Here is a 15,956-nt window from a genome sequence, read left to right as displayed (position 1 = left end):
TATAAACTCTTGGAATATATAAACTAGAAAATAAAGTGAGAACTTGAAATGAAGTTACATTTACAAAAGCATATGTAAGCTTAGAGAATGAATTGAGAATGAAGACGACAAGAGTGATATTGGTTCGGCTCACACTTTTTTCTTATTTACTACTAAGAAACAAATGAGCCGAGCCAACATCACACCATGTCTGCTTCTTCTTCTTCTTCTTCTTTTTTTCTTCTAATGGCACACTAGTATGGATTTTGAAGTTTGAATTGAATGTTGAAGTGGGAGGCAGAGAGTACTTGGGTTTATATAGAATTATAGTGGATGTTAGTTAAAGCATTGATTATATTAAACAAGGACTGGTGGAGATAAGGTTGGTCAGAGTTCATGTGAACCATGAAATGAGGAAGAAAGATAGCAAGATTTATTTATTTATTGATTTCTTATCTATATTATATATATGAAGGAATAAAGGCTTCCTAGGCTATGGGACATTATTATTCATTATGTCCAAAGTATGATGTAGTGGAAATTCACATGTTGATCATATATATAAATATATATATGAAGGAACTAAATATAGTACCACAGATCTTGTCAACTTTCATTAATAGTTTTTAGAGCTTTTAAAACCCATAAAACATCATTCTTTTCAATATATATATATATATATATATATAATAAATAAGCATTATCTTTGGCTTGAGAGTGTTTACCTTTGCTTTTCCTAAAGCACTCTTATGGATAGCTTCAAACAAATATTTTGTTGGTTGGTCTAATGGTCTAATAAGAGAACTTTAACATAAAATTATAAAATTCTGTTGTTTGCTTTTGAGTTTAAAATTTCATTTTCAGTATGCATTATTAAAAAGGACACAATTGATTGTTCCTTTATATTTAATTTTACTAAAATTTCTAAAGGAAAGGGTTAATTCAGTGAGCTTTTTAAAGGTAGATTGATAATTTTATGAACACCTTATACATCATATGTATGATATATATATATATACTTGAGATGGTCACAAGGATATATACCAATAAATTAACTACAAAATCAACTATTTTGTGAATATTTAGGAGTCTTAATTTCACTAAATTCAAATTAGTTTTACAAATTATATAAATACAATGAAGGTCTACAATCTTTATAATCAGATAAAACTAAATGCAATAATTATTATTAACTGAATTGCAAAACTTAATGCAATAAAAATAACAAAAAAATACATAATTTTATTGCTTGAAATCCAAGGTTTCTTAGATTTCATAAACAAGTTCTAACTAGATCAACAAAATGAAATATTATTCAGACATGCAACCTACCAAACAGAGCATGACATAATTTTTCACTTGCACAAGGAGTTCCTTCAAGAACAGTTATTTGGAGGAGAGTTGTTGGCTAGATTTCTCGCGGTTATGAATTTCATAAATCTTCTTACTCCAATGAAAAATTATGTCTTTCATCTAAGTATAATCCAACCAATCATGATCGAAAGCAATAATGTAAAGCTTCGCAAGATCTTCAGACGTCGTATGTTCTTCTTACTCATTAAAATTCAATGGCTCTGTCTCAATATCCTTCTCCTTCAATGCCCAATCTTGTGACTCTGTAAATTATAATGTCAACAATAATGATCGACCATGTTAAAAAGACCACAATAATGTCCGCACTAATTAGACGACGCAATTATGTTATGAAGAACACAAGGTTTCACCTTTTCTGACACTAGATTCTCACATTCTTTAATTTTAGGATACTTGATCAAATATTATATCTGAATGATTTTATTTGTTAGTTTCATGACAAAATTAGTTCAAATCTTCTTATAAGATGCTACACTTGCAACTTTGATGTCGCAAGTCATATTAGAAAATCACATCATGACTTTTTTCAATCCATAATGTATTATGTTTTCAAGCTTAAACAATCATTAAATGCATTGATGACTTACTTGATCGGTAACTTTCAGAAACCATCATCAGCCTCCTTTGCAAAATGGCAGCCATGAAAAGGAAAATAGAGCACATTCCAAACATAATAGTTATGGGGAAAGCATTCACCTAAAAATACACCATTCAAGTAACAATAAGCACAATGTTTTTATGAAAAACCCGTGGTAGTGATAGACTTCGAAACTTACATTGTAAAGCACAATGCACACGAATACATTGAGAGGAATCCGAAAGAAGTTCATGATTGTGCTCCTAGACTCCTCGGGAATGTATTGGGATCTCATCTTCATTATGGATGGCCAAAATATTCCGACACATGCCTCAAAGGTACAGAAGCCGAAAAGCAGGATACAACCACCAAATGACATGCTCTTGCCTTTCTCGGTGGAAGGCTCAACAAAGAACTGCATCAAATAAGCATTCAAAGTCTTAGTAGATAGCTGATTTTTTACCCAAAGTGCTTTTCTATACTAGAAGCAAGCATTAGTATTTACATTTGTAATGATGGGAAGGAGAAGAGTGCCAGAAGAGATTGCAAAAACAATCTGCATGTAGCTTTCGACTTTAAGTGTCACACGAGCCATGAGGCGCGATGCAATGGAACTTCCAAGCATCGAAGACAACATGAATGTAGCAAAAATAAAACCATGAGGTATTTCTTCCTCATTTGGGCTTAAAGCCGGAGTCCAAAGGAATACAAAGGTATACATAGAGCCTTCGAATAGCGATTGTATTGCCCCAAGCAATGCAATCTTCTCATCTGAACAAACAAAGAAAATAATTAGATCAAGAAAATCAAACTAAGAGAGGCAAAAGCATTATACTCACCTGAAGCTATGGCCACTGCAGCCACCTTAAACTGTGTAAGCAAATCTTTGCTTTCAGAAGGGATCGCCATAATTCTCAGTCCATGTTGATAAGATAATCGTCATGCCAATCGCAAGGAAGCACGCAGCAGCATCAAACGGAGCAACAGGGCCAAATCCCAAGTTATCAGCCAGCAAGTTTGCAAACAACCCAGAAACTATGGCTACTAAGCCATTACCAAGAAATATAGCTTTGGAGAAAGTCAAGGATAGCCATTGTGGTTCAAAACCTCTCTGCAAAAAATCAATTTGGACGAAAGGCACAGTGTGAAGACTACATAACTTGAACTAAATTATGATTATAAAAATTCAGTAGATCAAAAGCAGCTGAAGAATTCACCTTATTGTGTTCAGCAACAAGCCAGGACTCAAAAGCCGAAAACAAGAGAGACGTTGCGATCCCTCCCAGAATACGCCCCAACATCAATACCTTATAGTCTGGAAAATGCTTAGTAAAACAACTAAGGATGTATGTTAAGCAGTAAGTCACACAAGCCCACCTCCGGCCCCTTGCATTTGCATAGAAAGAACACAAATAACAAAAATCAGAGTTGATAACAAAAGAAAAAACTTAATATTAATTCAGTTGTTTGGGCATCTAAAACTCACTGTTTATCAGCAAGGGATCCAACAATGGTCCCAAACAACATGGAAGATCCAAAACCAGCAATGAAAAGGCGCCCAATATCTCCCTTCCCAAAACCATACTGACTATAAAGAAAGTATACATAAGGACCCTGCAACCAGTCCCCAGCTAATGCCAACAAAGATAAAAGCACAATCAGAGCAAAAAGATCAAATCTTTAATTCAAAAACTAAAATTTCAATCACTTCCCATCACTCAGATGCCTAAAACAGAATGCCATAAAGATTTACAAATCCACATTATAGAAAACAAACTATAAAAATCATGAAATCAGCAGAAAGAAACTGGGAAAAGAAAGCATAAAAGGGAAAAAGAAAGCAAAACCGAAATGGATCAAAGCTCTTGTGAAAAAGATGTGAATTGAGAAAAAACGAACCCATCATGAGGGAGTAGACAAGGAGGTAGTTGTTTTTGAAGGAGGAGAAGGTGGATGAGGTAGTGATGCTGTCCTTGCTAGTCTTGCTCAGCTCCAGCAACGCCACCACCATGGACAGCCCTCCGAACAGCAGGTAGTAGAAGACCTCCATTACTACACACACACACAGAGAGAGAGAGAGAGAAGGAGATGGTTTATAGCTCCATGGGAGGGAGGAGTGAGCTTTCACATTATGAAAGAGAAGTATTTTTTTTTATTATTTTTATTTTTATTTTTATTTTATTTTATTTTTTTTTATTTTTTTTACAAATAAGCACCAGCATTTTATTTAAAACAAGGGGAGGATATATGCAGACTTTTTTTTCTTTTTTATCCGTCACAAATCTATATTTTTTTTATCAGTTATTTTTTAATATCAAAAAATATTTATTATTTTTTTAAAAAAATAACTTTTAATATTATAATCAACTCTTTTATTAAAATTAAATATAAGAGAAGAATATGAGAATATAACTTAGAGGTAATTTTGGAACGATAAATAACTGAATTTCTTTATATGTGAAATAAAAAATAGTCACGACATATAAAAAAGAATGGAAGAAGTAATAAATATCTAATGTCACTATTTAATTTAAGAGAAACCGAAGATATATATAGACATGGAACACATCTTAATAAACACATGCTCTCACTTGTTGAGTTTTGAGGTTCGATTTTGAGTCTTTTCTGAAATGGACGCATGCTAGCACATTTAAAATTTTTTTATTTTTAATTTTTTTAGAAAAAAATTATAAAAAATCATTAATTTATTTTAAATGCACCGTGCCGTGAGAGTATTAAAAAAAAATTGGGCATTCTTTCATTTAAATAACTAAACAACATTAAAGGAGCTTTTAAGTATTATTATATTCAAATACAAAACTGTTTTTATTTTAATAAATAATAATAACTTTGAGTAAGCACCTTTTATTTATAAAAAAAAAATTTAAACGAGTGATAACACAAACATATACACACACTGAAAGTGAAAATATAAGGAATCAAATTTTTTAAATGAATAAATCATTAATTTATTAAAAAAATATATTAAACATATACAAAACAACGATGATAAAGATTGAAAAATAATGAAAATAAATTAAAAAATAAATCGAAGAAACAATAACATCCACTAAAGTGAAAACAACTAAAAAACTCAGCAATAAAACTTTGGGTGAAAAGAGTCTCTTCGGTAAATTATTAATTAAATGATTATTAACTAGTGTCTATTTTAATTAATTTTTGAGATTGTGAGAGATAATTGAGTGCCATCATTAAAGATCTAGTAATTAAGTAGTACCTACCGACACATACAAATGGTGTAAGTTAAACAATATTTCGTAATTAATTAGATTATAATTGAAAATTTAACACAAATTTCTCGTGAAGTTTTTGTCTTCTTTTGATGAGCATCCATCAAACAATTTATTAGTGGGATTAATGATAAGTTGGTGCTCTAAGGGACAAGATGTCTTTTGGAAATTAATTTTAAAAAAAAAATGATGAAGGGTTATAACTCATAAGAATAGGTGATTAATATAAACCTTCTAAAATAAATTTCTGTTTAATGTTTTACGAAAGCATATACAAAATTATAGTTTTAGAGTGGATTTTCATACAAATTGTTTGAATACATATTACATTAATATAAATTTTTGGGAATTAATGGTGAAATGTTACAAGAATAGATGATTAATATAAATCTTTTAAAAAATATTTCTGATTAATATTAACCCAAATGTTATTTATGTATATAGAGTTAACTACCTCTTGGTCTATTGACATTGAGTTCCTTATATAAAATATTCATGTTCTTGTCAAAAAAAATATATTCGAATTTCAGCTCACACAAGATATAGACACAAATAAATTGAGGTATCAACTTTCTCTTATGCATACCTCTGACATGACTTGTCCACATTCATCTATATATATATATATATATATATATATATATATAATGGAATAATTATAATCCTTACGAAAGTATATATAGAATTAGGGTTTGGGAGGGGATTTTTACACAAGTTCTTCAATATATTTTACATTTATAAATTTTTTTGGAATTATGTTATTCATATAGAAATGCCTTGTTTTTGTTTTCAATCAACGAGTCAAGAAATATATTATTTATTACCGCACAACTGGTTTTTTAGGGTTTTAACTCAACATGAATATTATGATTTAGGCGAGTTTTACATAAATTTTTAAAATCTAACGCAATTGTTTTTTAATAATAGTTCAAGAACCTCCACTACCCTTCCTCCTGCATCACTCTCTCTGTCCTTGGATTTATTATGATTTTAACATATGAAAAACCAAAATAATTAAATTCATTACACAAAACATTATGAATATAGTACTTTATTTATTAAACCAAGTACAAATATTTAGTGCATTTTGTTATTTTTCACCTACTTACAAATTTATATTTTTTTTCATTTTTACATGATTTGAGATACTACCTTCATAACATTTTAACAAACCAAATGTTTTCCCTTAATAAAATCACTTTAAGTCATTTTGATCAATAAAAGTAAAATTACACATTATATTATAAAAAAACCTACAAGTTATTCTTACATGCACCCAATGTGATGTATTCTCAATACCAAAAGATCAATCTCATCAATATATTATTATCTCAACATCAAACATGGCCAAATAATTATGGTATAAAAATAAGCATGCAAAGAAACTAAACATAAACAAATGCAACTCCCACACTATTGAAACCTTAATCTAAGTTAACATTCTCCAATTCATGTCCTCTTTCAAATGGACTGCAAACCTTTTTCCCTGATCTGAAACCAAATTAATATTGACAAATAAATCTAGTTAACAAGTTTAATATGACTCAATACTAAATTTGATAGGATTGTTCTCCTTCCACTAAAATGAAGTTAGGCAGGACCCACTATGGAGCTATCAAGGTCCTAGCTATTTATTAGGAGGCATGGTGTAGACATGACCATTGACAAGAGAGAATCACAGAACCAGACAAATATAAAGTTGAAGCACCATTAAGTATTAAAAATAATTCAAATCAACACAAATTTACAAAGAAAATTGACAAAAATGCTATGCAAATTGGAAAAACCAATCAGTGCTTGCACAAGTTGGATGGAAATTTAAAAAAGAACAGTTAGATAATAATAATAATAATCATAATAATAATAAAGTGCTGCCTAATAACAACAGTAAATCAATCAACTATATATCAATCAGGTTTATAATTTAAACCCCACTCAAGAGAGTGACATGGCAACAACAACATGCTTTATATTAAGCAATGTGACACCAAAAAAGTCATTGCCAAGATTTGATATTATAATTTCATTCAAAATAATCTCCAAGAAATTGTATAATCAATGTGAACTAAAAAGGCTGGAAACTCACAGGCAAATGGGAAGACTTTGAGAGAGTTCACTTGTATCCAAGATCCAGCATTCCGTTTTCTCTGACTGTCGGTGACTTGGCAGCTTATGCCAAACATGAGAAGTTCTTTGCTGATTGAAACCTTTGCCTAACAACAGTGGCTCCCACACTTTATTAGACCACAAGCTTAAGAAATGAGTCCTTTCATGGACTTTAGCCTAACCACTGATATGATACCTTTTCTATTATTTAAATTAACATGCAGATAAACTTGAAATACCATGTAGTTCAAGTCCTAAAATTAGAAATAGAAGTCTAACCTTCATGCTTGGCCAAGTAGTTTGGAATCTACATGCTCTTGTAGAGAGTTTCTGCACATCAGATGTATGTATTGGAGTCATAAAACAAAACATTTCCAAAGACTTGGTATTAGATTTGGGTAACTATAATTTACCTTGCAGACTAATTTCCATCAAGCATGTCCCTCTGATTTCCAACATCTCTGGAGTCTTGACTGCGAACAGTCTGGAACCACTGAAACTTATTCCTGGAACAAACATATGAGACAATTGAAATTCAGTCTATAATGCCATGATTATCATCCAACTGAAGAATAGATAAAGAAAGCTTTAATTCACAAATCAAAAAATATTCTCCAACATACATAAACTCACCGCAGTGATTTCTTCTTTGGTTATCACATAAATGGCGCAATGGTCAATTGCCTGCTCTTTTTTCTGGTAGGATAAATAATTCCTTCACCTCAAAGATTGGCAACCACACCACATTTATATTTTATTTGATCCAAAACAGTGGCAAACCAGATTAGCAAAATGAAAGAAAATAAATTTTATACTAAAAATAGAACAATTTGATCCAACAAATAAAAACAGTTAATTTTGGTACTAATTGCCTCTAGCATGATTAATTGAATGTGATGCTCATAGGGAAAACAAAATTCCAGAAATTTTGAAGTCAATAAGTTCCTCCACCACAAAAAGAAATAATCCAAAAGTGTTGCTCAAACTCTTCAGGCACTTGCTTTATTTAGTAAAGTCAAAATTTGAGAGCAGCCCTTGCCATCGCCAAGGCCCCATCATACGTTTGGTTTCCACCAATAAATCCACTCATGTGAACAAAAACACAACCAGGAATACCAGATTCCCTTGATAGTTCATCATCTCTCAGGCCCCTCCAAGGTAAGGGAAGAGCCTTTCGGCTCTCAAAACTGCTTGGAGATGTTGCCACCGCTTGCACTCGCCAACTTTTACCCCTATCATCCTATAATATGAGATAAATAAGATGTGAAAAAATAAGATTATATTTCCAAACATACAGCATAAATCATTTATCTCAATGGGTAAAAGTTAGAAATAAAGTAATTAAGATTTACAATGGTCAGCTTGCGTTAATTAAAGACCTACTAGGAAAATAGGCATCAAATTTAGTTATGGCACAAACATGGAAAGGAGCAATGATAGGAATCCAATATGACCAACCTAGAGAACATATAAAGGAATGAGTGAGCAAACTGATCTATATGGTCAAAATGCTGATGGTTGTGAAGACAGTTAAACCATTTTATCAATCCAACTTATTTCTTCATTTAGATGGTTAACAGCAGGTAATATATACAAGAATATCTGAATAGACAAATATACGTACATGTACAAGTAGAAGAACATACACAAATACTTCCGATAACATAAAAAGTTAAACTCTTAAAACTTTGAAAAAGAAGGCGAGTGAAAGATACCTGATAAATGACATATTTGGTAGGAGGATTGATCTTCAACTCCTCTTCAAGTTCAAATAGATGCAGTTTCCACTGTAAGTATATAGATATAAGCTTTGGGCACAAGATTTGTAAGTTGAACCAAATTTAGAACAAGTACACTCAAACACAGCGTATGCCACAGAAATAAGTTATATGCAGGAGTGAGATAGATTAAGGTGTCATATATAAAAAACAAAAATAGCAAATCAGGCTTTCAAAAGTGTCCCAAGTCATGTACCAAAGTTAAAAGAGACAAAAGACCACAAGTTTTATTTATTTAAAAATCAAAGAAAAAAAAGCAATTAAAAAAACCAATATGTGAAATAAATTACTACATTATACTTACAGGACAAAATTGATTCAAAAGCATGATTTCACCACTGGAATCAATATCTCCTCGTGAACTCAGGCATTGAATAACTATGGATCGTGCAGGCAGCCATGACTTAACATGAAAATGAATACTCTGGAAATATATAAGAAATAGAAAATATCACGCAAAATAATCTTCAAGATTCTTATGGCTCTAGAAAAAATTATACAAGGAAATCTATTATGAACAAAAGGTCATTGATACCAATTAAATGGGGAAAAATGTCAAGATGGAACATATAATAAATTATAACCTCTAAAAATTCACTGCCAGCAAGCATCATAGCCTTTTCAAAGGCTGCATTTTCCTTCTCAGCAGATTGATCAGGATCCATCCAGTCCAAATTAAGATGGCCAACTCGAGAAGACAAGTCAGTGGCATTAACATATTTAGGGGGTTGATCAGTATCATACCGACTTATCCCATTGTCAATGGCATCAATTGCCTGGAATAAACAATGAATCGATTAATCTCTCAATCAATTAGCATGTCTAGCATAATAAGCAATTAAGCATTATGATCAAAGGCCCAATAGCATTGCAGTGAAAAGCAAACAACGAAATAAATCCATTGATTTCTATAAACAATTGAAGCCTTCATTTGATGAGGGAAAATCTTCATAAACCTCATAAGCAACACCCGGTTTTTATGATCGACAAAAATTAATCTTCCTATCAAATGCAAGTGATTGTCTATTGCTGGATAGCTTTATGAAGTTCTCTTGATGGAATATATATCCTTACAACCAGCAGCCAACTTGATGTTAACCATCAATAAAAAAATCAGTTCAGGTGCTAGGGAATATCAAAAGAGCCAACAAACTTGACACTAACTATCAAAGCCAATTGGCAGGAGACATAAACTGTATTTCTTGTTGTTGGATTACGCAGCTCTATATATATTAGGAAATAAATCTGTCATTATTTTCCTATACTTAGCTTAGGAAGTTTCCTGATGTCAGGTCTGATTTTTAGCTCCCTAATGTGTAGTTGTTAGTCATTTGGTATCCTTTTGTATCTTAAATTGTGTATAAATTATGTTGTATTATTCAATCAAAAATCAAGAAGAATAAATAACTTTCTTTGTTTTTAGTTTTCTCGATTACACTTTCTGTTTTTCTCTCCACATGGTATCAAAGCCCTAGGCTCTATTTCTGAGTTCATACAGTCTTCATTGCTGCACTGTACTTTTTCTTTTCACAGTCTCCTTGCTATTTTTTTGTTCTCATTGTGTTTCATTGTCCACTGTGAAGAGGACTCAGCAATGAGAAGACAGAAAAACTAAAAAATTTTATAGGACCTCTTGAAAAGCCTTCATATGCATGTTTATTAGCACTCTTAGGTAAGTCTTTATTTTTTATTATTATTAGTTTTTTTTGGATTACAAACCTCAAATAAATGACGTGCCAACTCCTACATAATTGACTCACAGGCCATTGTCCATATGACCCACACCTCTCAATACTTTAGCACATCTACTCCTTGTCAAGGTGATAGGAAAATTGTAGTTGCGAAAGTTGCACAAGTAGCACCTGCTTGGTTGAGGAATAAGTACTATTCCCCAACCAAACAAGTTGGGATAAGCTTTTACATATTTTTATAAAAATTTAATTATTAAAATAAAAAATATACATATATATATAATAATTAATTTTAAAATATTACTATTACTGTGTATTTATTATTATTTAGAAAAGCAAAATTTTAATTTCAAACATTTAGTTTTTATTAATAGTAATTAAGTCAAACTTTCAGTAGAAGTCTTTCCGCTAGCCCAAAATTTGAAAAAGATTCTCTTAATCCCACCTTCTAATCCCTCCCAACCAAACACCACCTGGGAGATGTCTCTATCACCCCTGATCATCACTAAAGATGTTCTTCATGTGTCAGCAAATCTTATATTAATTCAAGAACTTCCAAAAGACTTCAAATGTTATGCAATATTTCATCTTGCTTACTATGTGTTGTAGCCTTTAGGACCAAGGTTCGACGAGGAAGACTGGACTTACCAAGGAGAAACAAGCTGCATTATCTTGAAAATATCCAGGAAGGGAGCCATGAATAATTTATCTGTGTCCTTTTTAGGTACATCTAATAAAGATACCTTTTCACTTAGTATGTAACTAACAAATTTTCATTGTTTTCTAGTTGTTGAATTGTACAATTAGTTCCCCGGTCAAGATGATGGTATAGATTTTATGGAATTGGAAAAAAAAAATAGATAAATCAAAACAAGTCAAAAAAAATTAAAATTAAAATTACACAAGATGATGTGATATCTTTATGGCTATCAAAACTATGCTTTAACTTCAACTCTAAAGACTATACATAATAAAACATATCATCAGCATTCAATAATCACTTACAAAATGGAGCAAGAGGATACCTCAATAAAACTTTTATACACAGCAAGATATAAGCGCTGTACATTTTCATGTCCCTCATCAAGCTGAAGCTCCTTTGCAATGATTTCCTTACCATAATGCTGTAATCAATGAGGCAGGTAATAAACCATCAGGTCAAAGTGCTAGATAAGGCATTCATTGGTGACAAGGCAAGATAATATTTAGCTCATAGACATCCATAATTAGAATTTTTACTATGTAAAAATGCAAATCCATATAGAGTTGTCAACCACTTCAGCAAGTCTACAGAACATGGACTAGACTCATTAACTAGGAGAACTGTATGGGTCAAAGTTGGGTATTCCTGAAAAAACTGAATAAGTCTAACCCTGCACATGGAACAAAAAAAATTATAAAAAATAGCAAAGCTCAACCACTTGAGCATAACTCTGTTAAATGATCATCTTGTTGAATGTCCTGACATTTGATGATGTTTAAGCAAGAAAAGAAGAAGCAATATTATTTTTTTGATAACATGATAGACATAAAATTCAATCTAAAAAATTAGAGATTTTCAAGGATAAAATTATCCACCCATCATCTATTCAATAGATCATTTCCAGAAATATATTAGCCATTTATTTAACAGATATCTTAGTAGCAGCAAATTTTATCAACTTTCATGAGAAAAAAATAGCTCTATTTCAATTTGCTATTCATTATTTTCCAAAACGAAGTCAATGAAATGTTCTTACTTCTTAAAAAAAATAATCTACACATTGAATCATTCAAGTAAGTTTCAAAATACAAAGAATGTTAACTTCTTTTTCAAAAATCCAGCGAACAATTCCCCATACCATAATATAAAACAGAAGATAGTAAACATGCTGTCCACAACAAGCAAATCCTTACTACTCCTTCATTATTAACCAAATTATGCCACACAGCACAAAAATAATAATGAAAAAAAAAAAATACCATATACCTTGTAGACAAGTCCAGCACTACTCAGCTTGGTGATGAATCCATGCCCAAAGACTTCACTGAAGCCTTTCTGATGATGATCATAACGATCATGGCTAGGATCATACACACCACCCACATCAAGCACAGCATCCAATGTTTCCAAAACCTGAAACATCATCATTCATACAAAATTAAACCACTATAATAATGAAAATAAACACCTGCACGCATTCTCAATCACTGAAACCCTAAACCCTAAACCATTACATTCGTCTACCAGCATAACAATCTAGAAGAAAGAGGCTTCTCCACCTTGGAATCGCGTGTGCGGATGATGTCAGAGCCGGCGAACTTGGAGGTGAGGCGGATCATGAAGCAACCGAGGGCCTCGTCGCAATGGAAGGTGCCGTTGTGGGTGCCGAGGCGCTTGGGGGTTGGGGTCGGGGATCCGGTGGAGAAGGCAGGGACGCTGCTAGGGCTTCTGGGAGCGGCCGCCATTAACGCCGTGAAGCTTCGGCAGTGGAGGACGAGCAGCTCGCAGCACCGCCGTCGAGTGCCGAACATATCACGGATTGCTGGGTATTCAAATTAACGCGATGAACTAATAAACCGAACCGAAGAACTACGGTTCAATTTGGTTTTTAATCGGTTTGGTTCAAATGGGTTAAAATCTTAAATATTATTAATAAAATAATTAAATATTATATTTTAAAAAAATTATATTACAATTTAAAATAATTAATTTGTGATGATAAAAATAAAAATTTTAAAAAAATCGAATTAAAAAAAACTATTTAAATAAGTGGGTCCCTATTATTTTAATCTAAACAAATAAAAAAATAGATGAGACCCATCCATTGAGCGTTTGGGAATTAAATCATCCATATGAAAAGGTTTAATGCTCAATAGCTCAATAAACCTTGTCACGGGCTTGTTTTTTTGTTTAAAGTTTCCATGCGACCCTTGAGTCGAGTATAAGTTTAAGAGTTTTAGTGTTTGTTCAATGTTCAAACCAAACCAAAGCAGCTTTCTTTTCTTTGGTTAGCAAGTATGAAAATGTAAACTTGGCAAAAAAAAGTAAAACAATTAAAGTAATAATGAAAATATGCAAGAACACAAGCAAAAATAAACAAGCTATATGAGGAGAAACTCTTTTCCTATATCAAAGCTTGTAACAAAGCTCTCTCGAGTGTTTTTACAAGTTGTCATGGAGGGTTTATATAGGCCTTTATCTATCAAATCAATGGCTATGATCAATTTGATCCAAGTGCTCACATAAATGGAGTTGTACCATCTACAACCCAATAATAATATAATAAATCCCACCAACCCCACTAATGCTCTTTATCTAATCACCATGTCATGATAAAATATACAAATGTCATTCTAGCCCCTCTAATATTGGTGAAAGAATTGAAAAATGTAGGGTGTGACAACTGACAACCCTCATTGAACTTACATTAAAGTTGGCCTTACATATCTCAATTCTCATCTTATGGGTAGGATCTAATTATATTGCAATTGTCGTATCTATCAATAAATATATATATATAATTAAAAAAATTATAAAACTTTTTAATAAGCTCGCCATCATTGCAGTGGGCAAATTGTTGTGGCATATTAGCTAATTGAGATGTAAATTGTTGGACTTCCAAAATATGAAAAGTGAAAACAAATAATATATAATTTCTAGGATTAAAATAATTTTTGTTATTTTTACTTGTTCTCTGAAGTCTTGACAATGTAAACAAGTCACTGTCTCTTACTTATGAACTAAATACTCATCCATATTTTGGCATATGGAAAATAAATTTATTCTTTACTATCTGATTATTGCCACGTACTATACTTTAATTATATATAAAGTTGTATGTGATAATTCATTTATACATGAATTGCTTAATTAAAATAACATGCATTGTTTAAAAATTGAAAAAAAAAAATTATTTCATCAGTTAATCCAGAGATAACTTATTTAAAAATATATGAAAGTTGAGGTTAGTTTACAAACTAGACATTTTAATTTTATTTGTGCTCATTGAAAGTTGAAGTTCTTAATTTGTTTATATATTCATAGTCACATTATTTGAAAATACAAATTAAAATTTAAAAAATTAAAAAGTAAAATCATATGGCAAATAAAATAGGAGAAATATAAAATAATGACTATCGCTCTTTTTACCTATTTGTTTTCATATTTTTTCTTTTTTCTTTTATTGCCACCATTCACCTCTAGTTTATTTAAGATTTTTTTATGCTTTCATAGCCTATTAGTTGTTTCGTATTGTGTTGTCTTTGTCATATATCTGCTAATTATTTTTTTGATTTTTTAAGTATTTGTATAATTGTATTTGGTTTTTTTTTTATTTTGTTAAATTATGGTTCATTTAGTTATAAACAACAATAATAATAGTAATAATAACACTGCATAAATTTTTGTTTCACATTGGGGATTTTATAATTTAAGGTTTTTAAGACAATATATACATATAGACATACCATGGAAATTCTAACACAATGATTAATAGCATATTTTAGATTTTACATAAACAAATAAATAAATAAGTGTAAGTAAATTTTTAATTATTAATATCATATTTAATATAAAAAAATTTTAAAATGTAATAAAAAATTTTAAATTTGTTCTTTTGAACACTTTGGAGCCAATTAATAATATGTATAGATAGGAGATGGTTTTTGATATGTAGATGCATTACATAGATTATATCACACACAATTGTTATACGCATATAAAAACTTATATTTAGTAATATATTCTTATAAATTATTTTTATCAGCTTCTATATGTTTCTGAATAAAGTTAACAAAAAAGTTTTTCTCTACATAAACCAAGAGTCATTGTGTGTTTTGAAAAAATTTATTAGACTTTTGACCATAGAGCTAAATAAACAAATAAACATAATTTATATAATGCATAATAAATATGATTTTTACTTTTATGGGGGAATATTGGTAATTGCCTACTTTCGTCATGCAAGCAAATTTTTCTATTTAAATCTAGATTATTTGCCTTGAGAACCAATATAAATATATATAGACAATAAATTATTTGCCAATGTCTCAAGATAAGGGTGGTGGGATAATAAGGTGAACTGGTGTGATTTATTATATTACTATTGCAATTATGATTGAATGGCTGAAATGAAAATACTTTGCATCTCATTTCTTATAGTTCATAGCATTGTTCATGTGATATCATGTTCCCCTTTTGTTTTCATGCCTTTTCTTT

The 15,956-nt window shown here is 31.0% G+C and overlaps 2 protein-coding genes and 1 pseudogene across 2 annotated transcripts in view; 1 reads left to right on the top strand and 2 right to left on the bottom strand.

The window, feature by feature from the left end:
• The window catches only part of LOC120279250 (DNA excision repair protein ERCC-1), a 70,865-nt gene that overhangs the window by 47,333 nt on the left and 7,576 nt on the right, over positions 1–15,956 (top strand).
• LOC120279249 lies at positions 1,202–4,051 on the bottom strand (annotated as a pseudogene).
• On the bottom strand, positions 8,078–13,274 carry LOC120279252 (MYG1 protein-like). Its single transcript, XM_039286128.1, has 7 exons — positions 13,019–13,274; positions 12,726–12,872; positions 11,782–11,880; positions 9,650–9,841; positions 9,370–9,489; positions 9,003–9,074; positions 8,078–8,527 (listed from the first exon to the last, which is right to left on the bottom strand). The coding sequence occupies exons 1-7, from the start codon at positions 13,268–13,270 to the stop codon at positions 8,303–8,305; spliced, it is 1,107 nt and encodes a 368-aa protein (XP_039142062.1). The 5' UTR covers positions 13,271–13,274; the 3' UTR covers positions 8,078–8,302.

This window comes from Dioscorea cayenensis, chromosome 16, assembly GCF_009730915.1.
Source record: "Dioscorea cayenensis subsp. rotundata cultivar TDr96_F1 chromosome 16, TDr96_F1_v2_PseudoChromosome.rev07_lg8_w22 25.fasta, whole genome shotgun sequence".
NCBI classification, from domain to species: Eukaryota; Viridiplantae; Streptophyta; class Magnoliopsida; order Dioscoreales; family Dioscoreaceae; genus Dioscorea; species Dioscorea cayenensis.
Note: the sequence above shows the minus strand (reverse complement) of the source record. Positions and strands in the feature narration are given on the sequence as shown.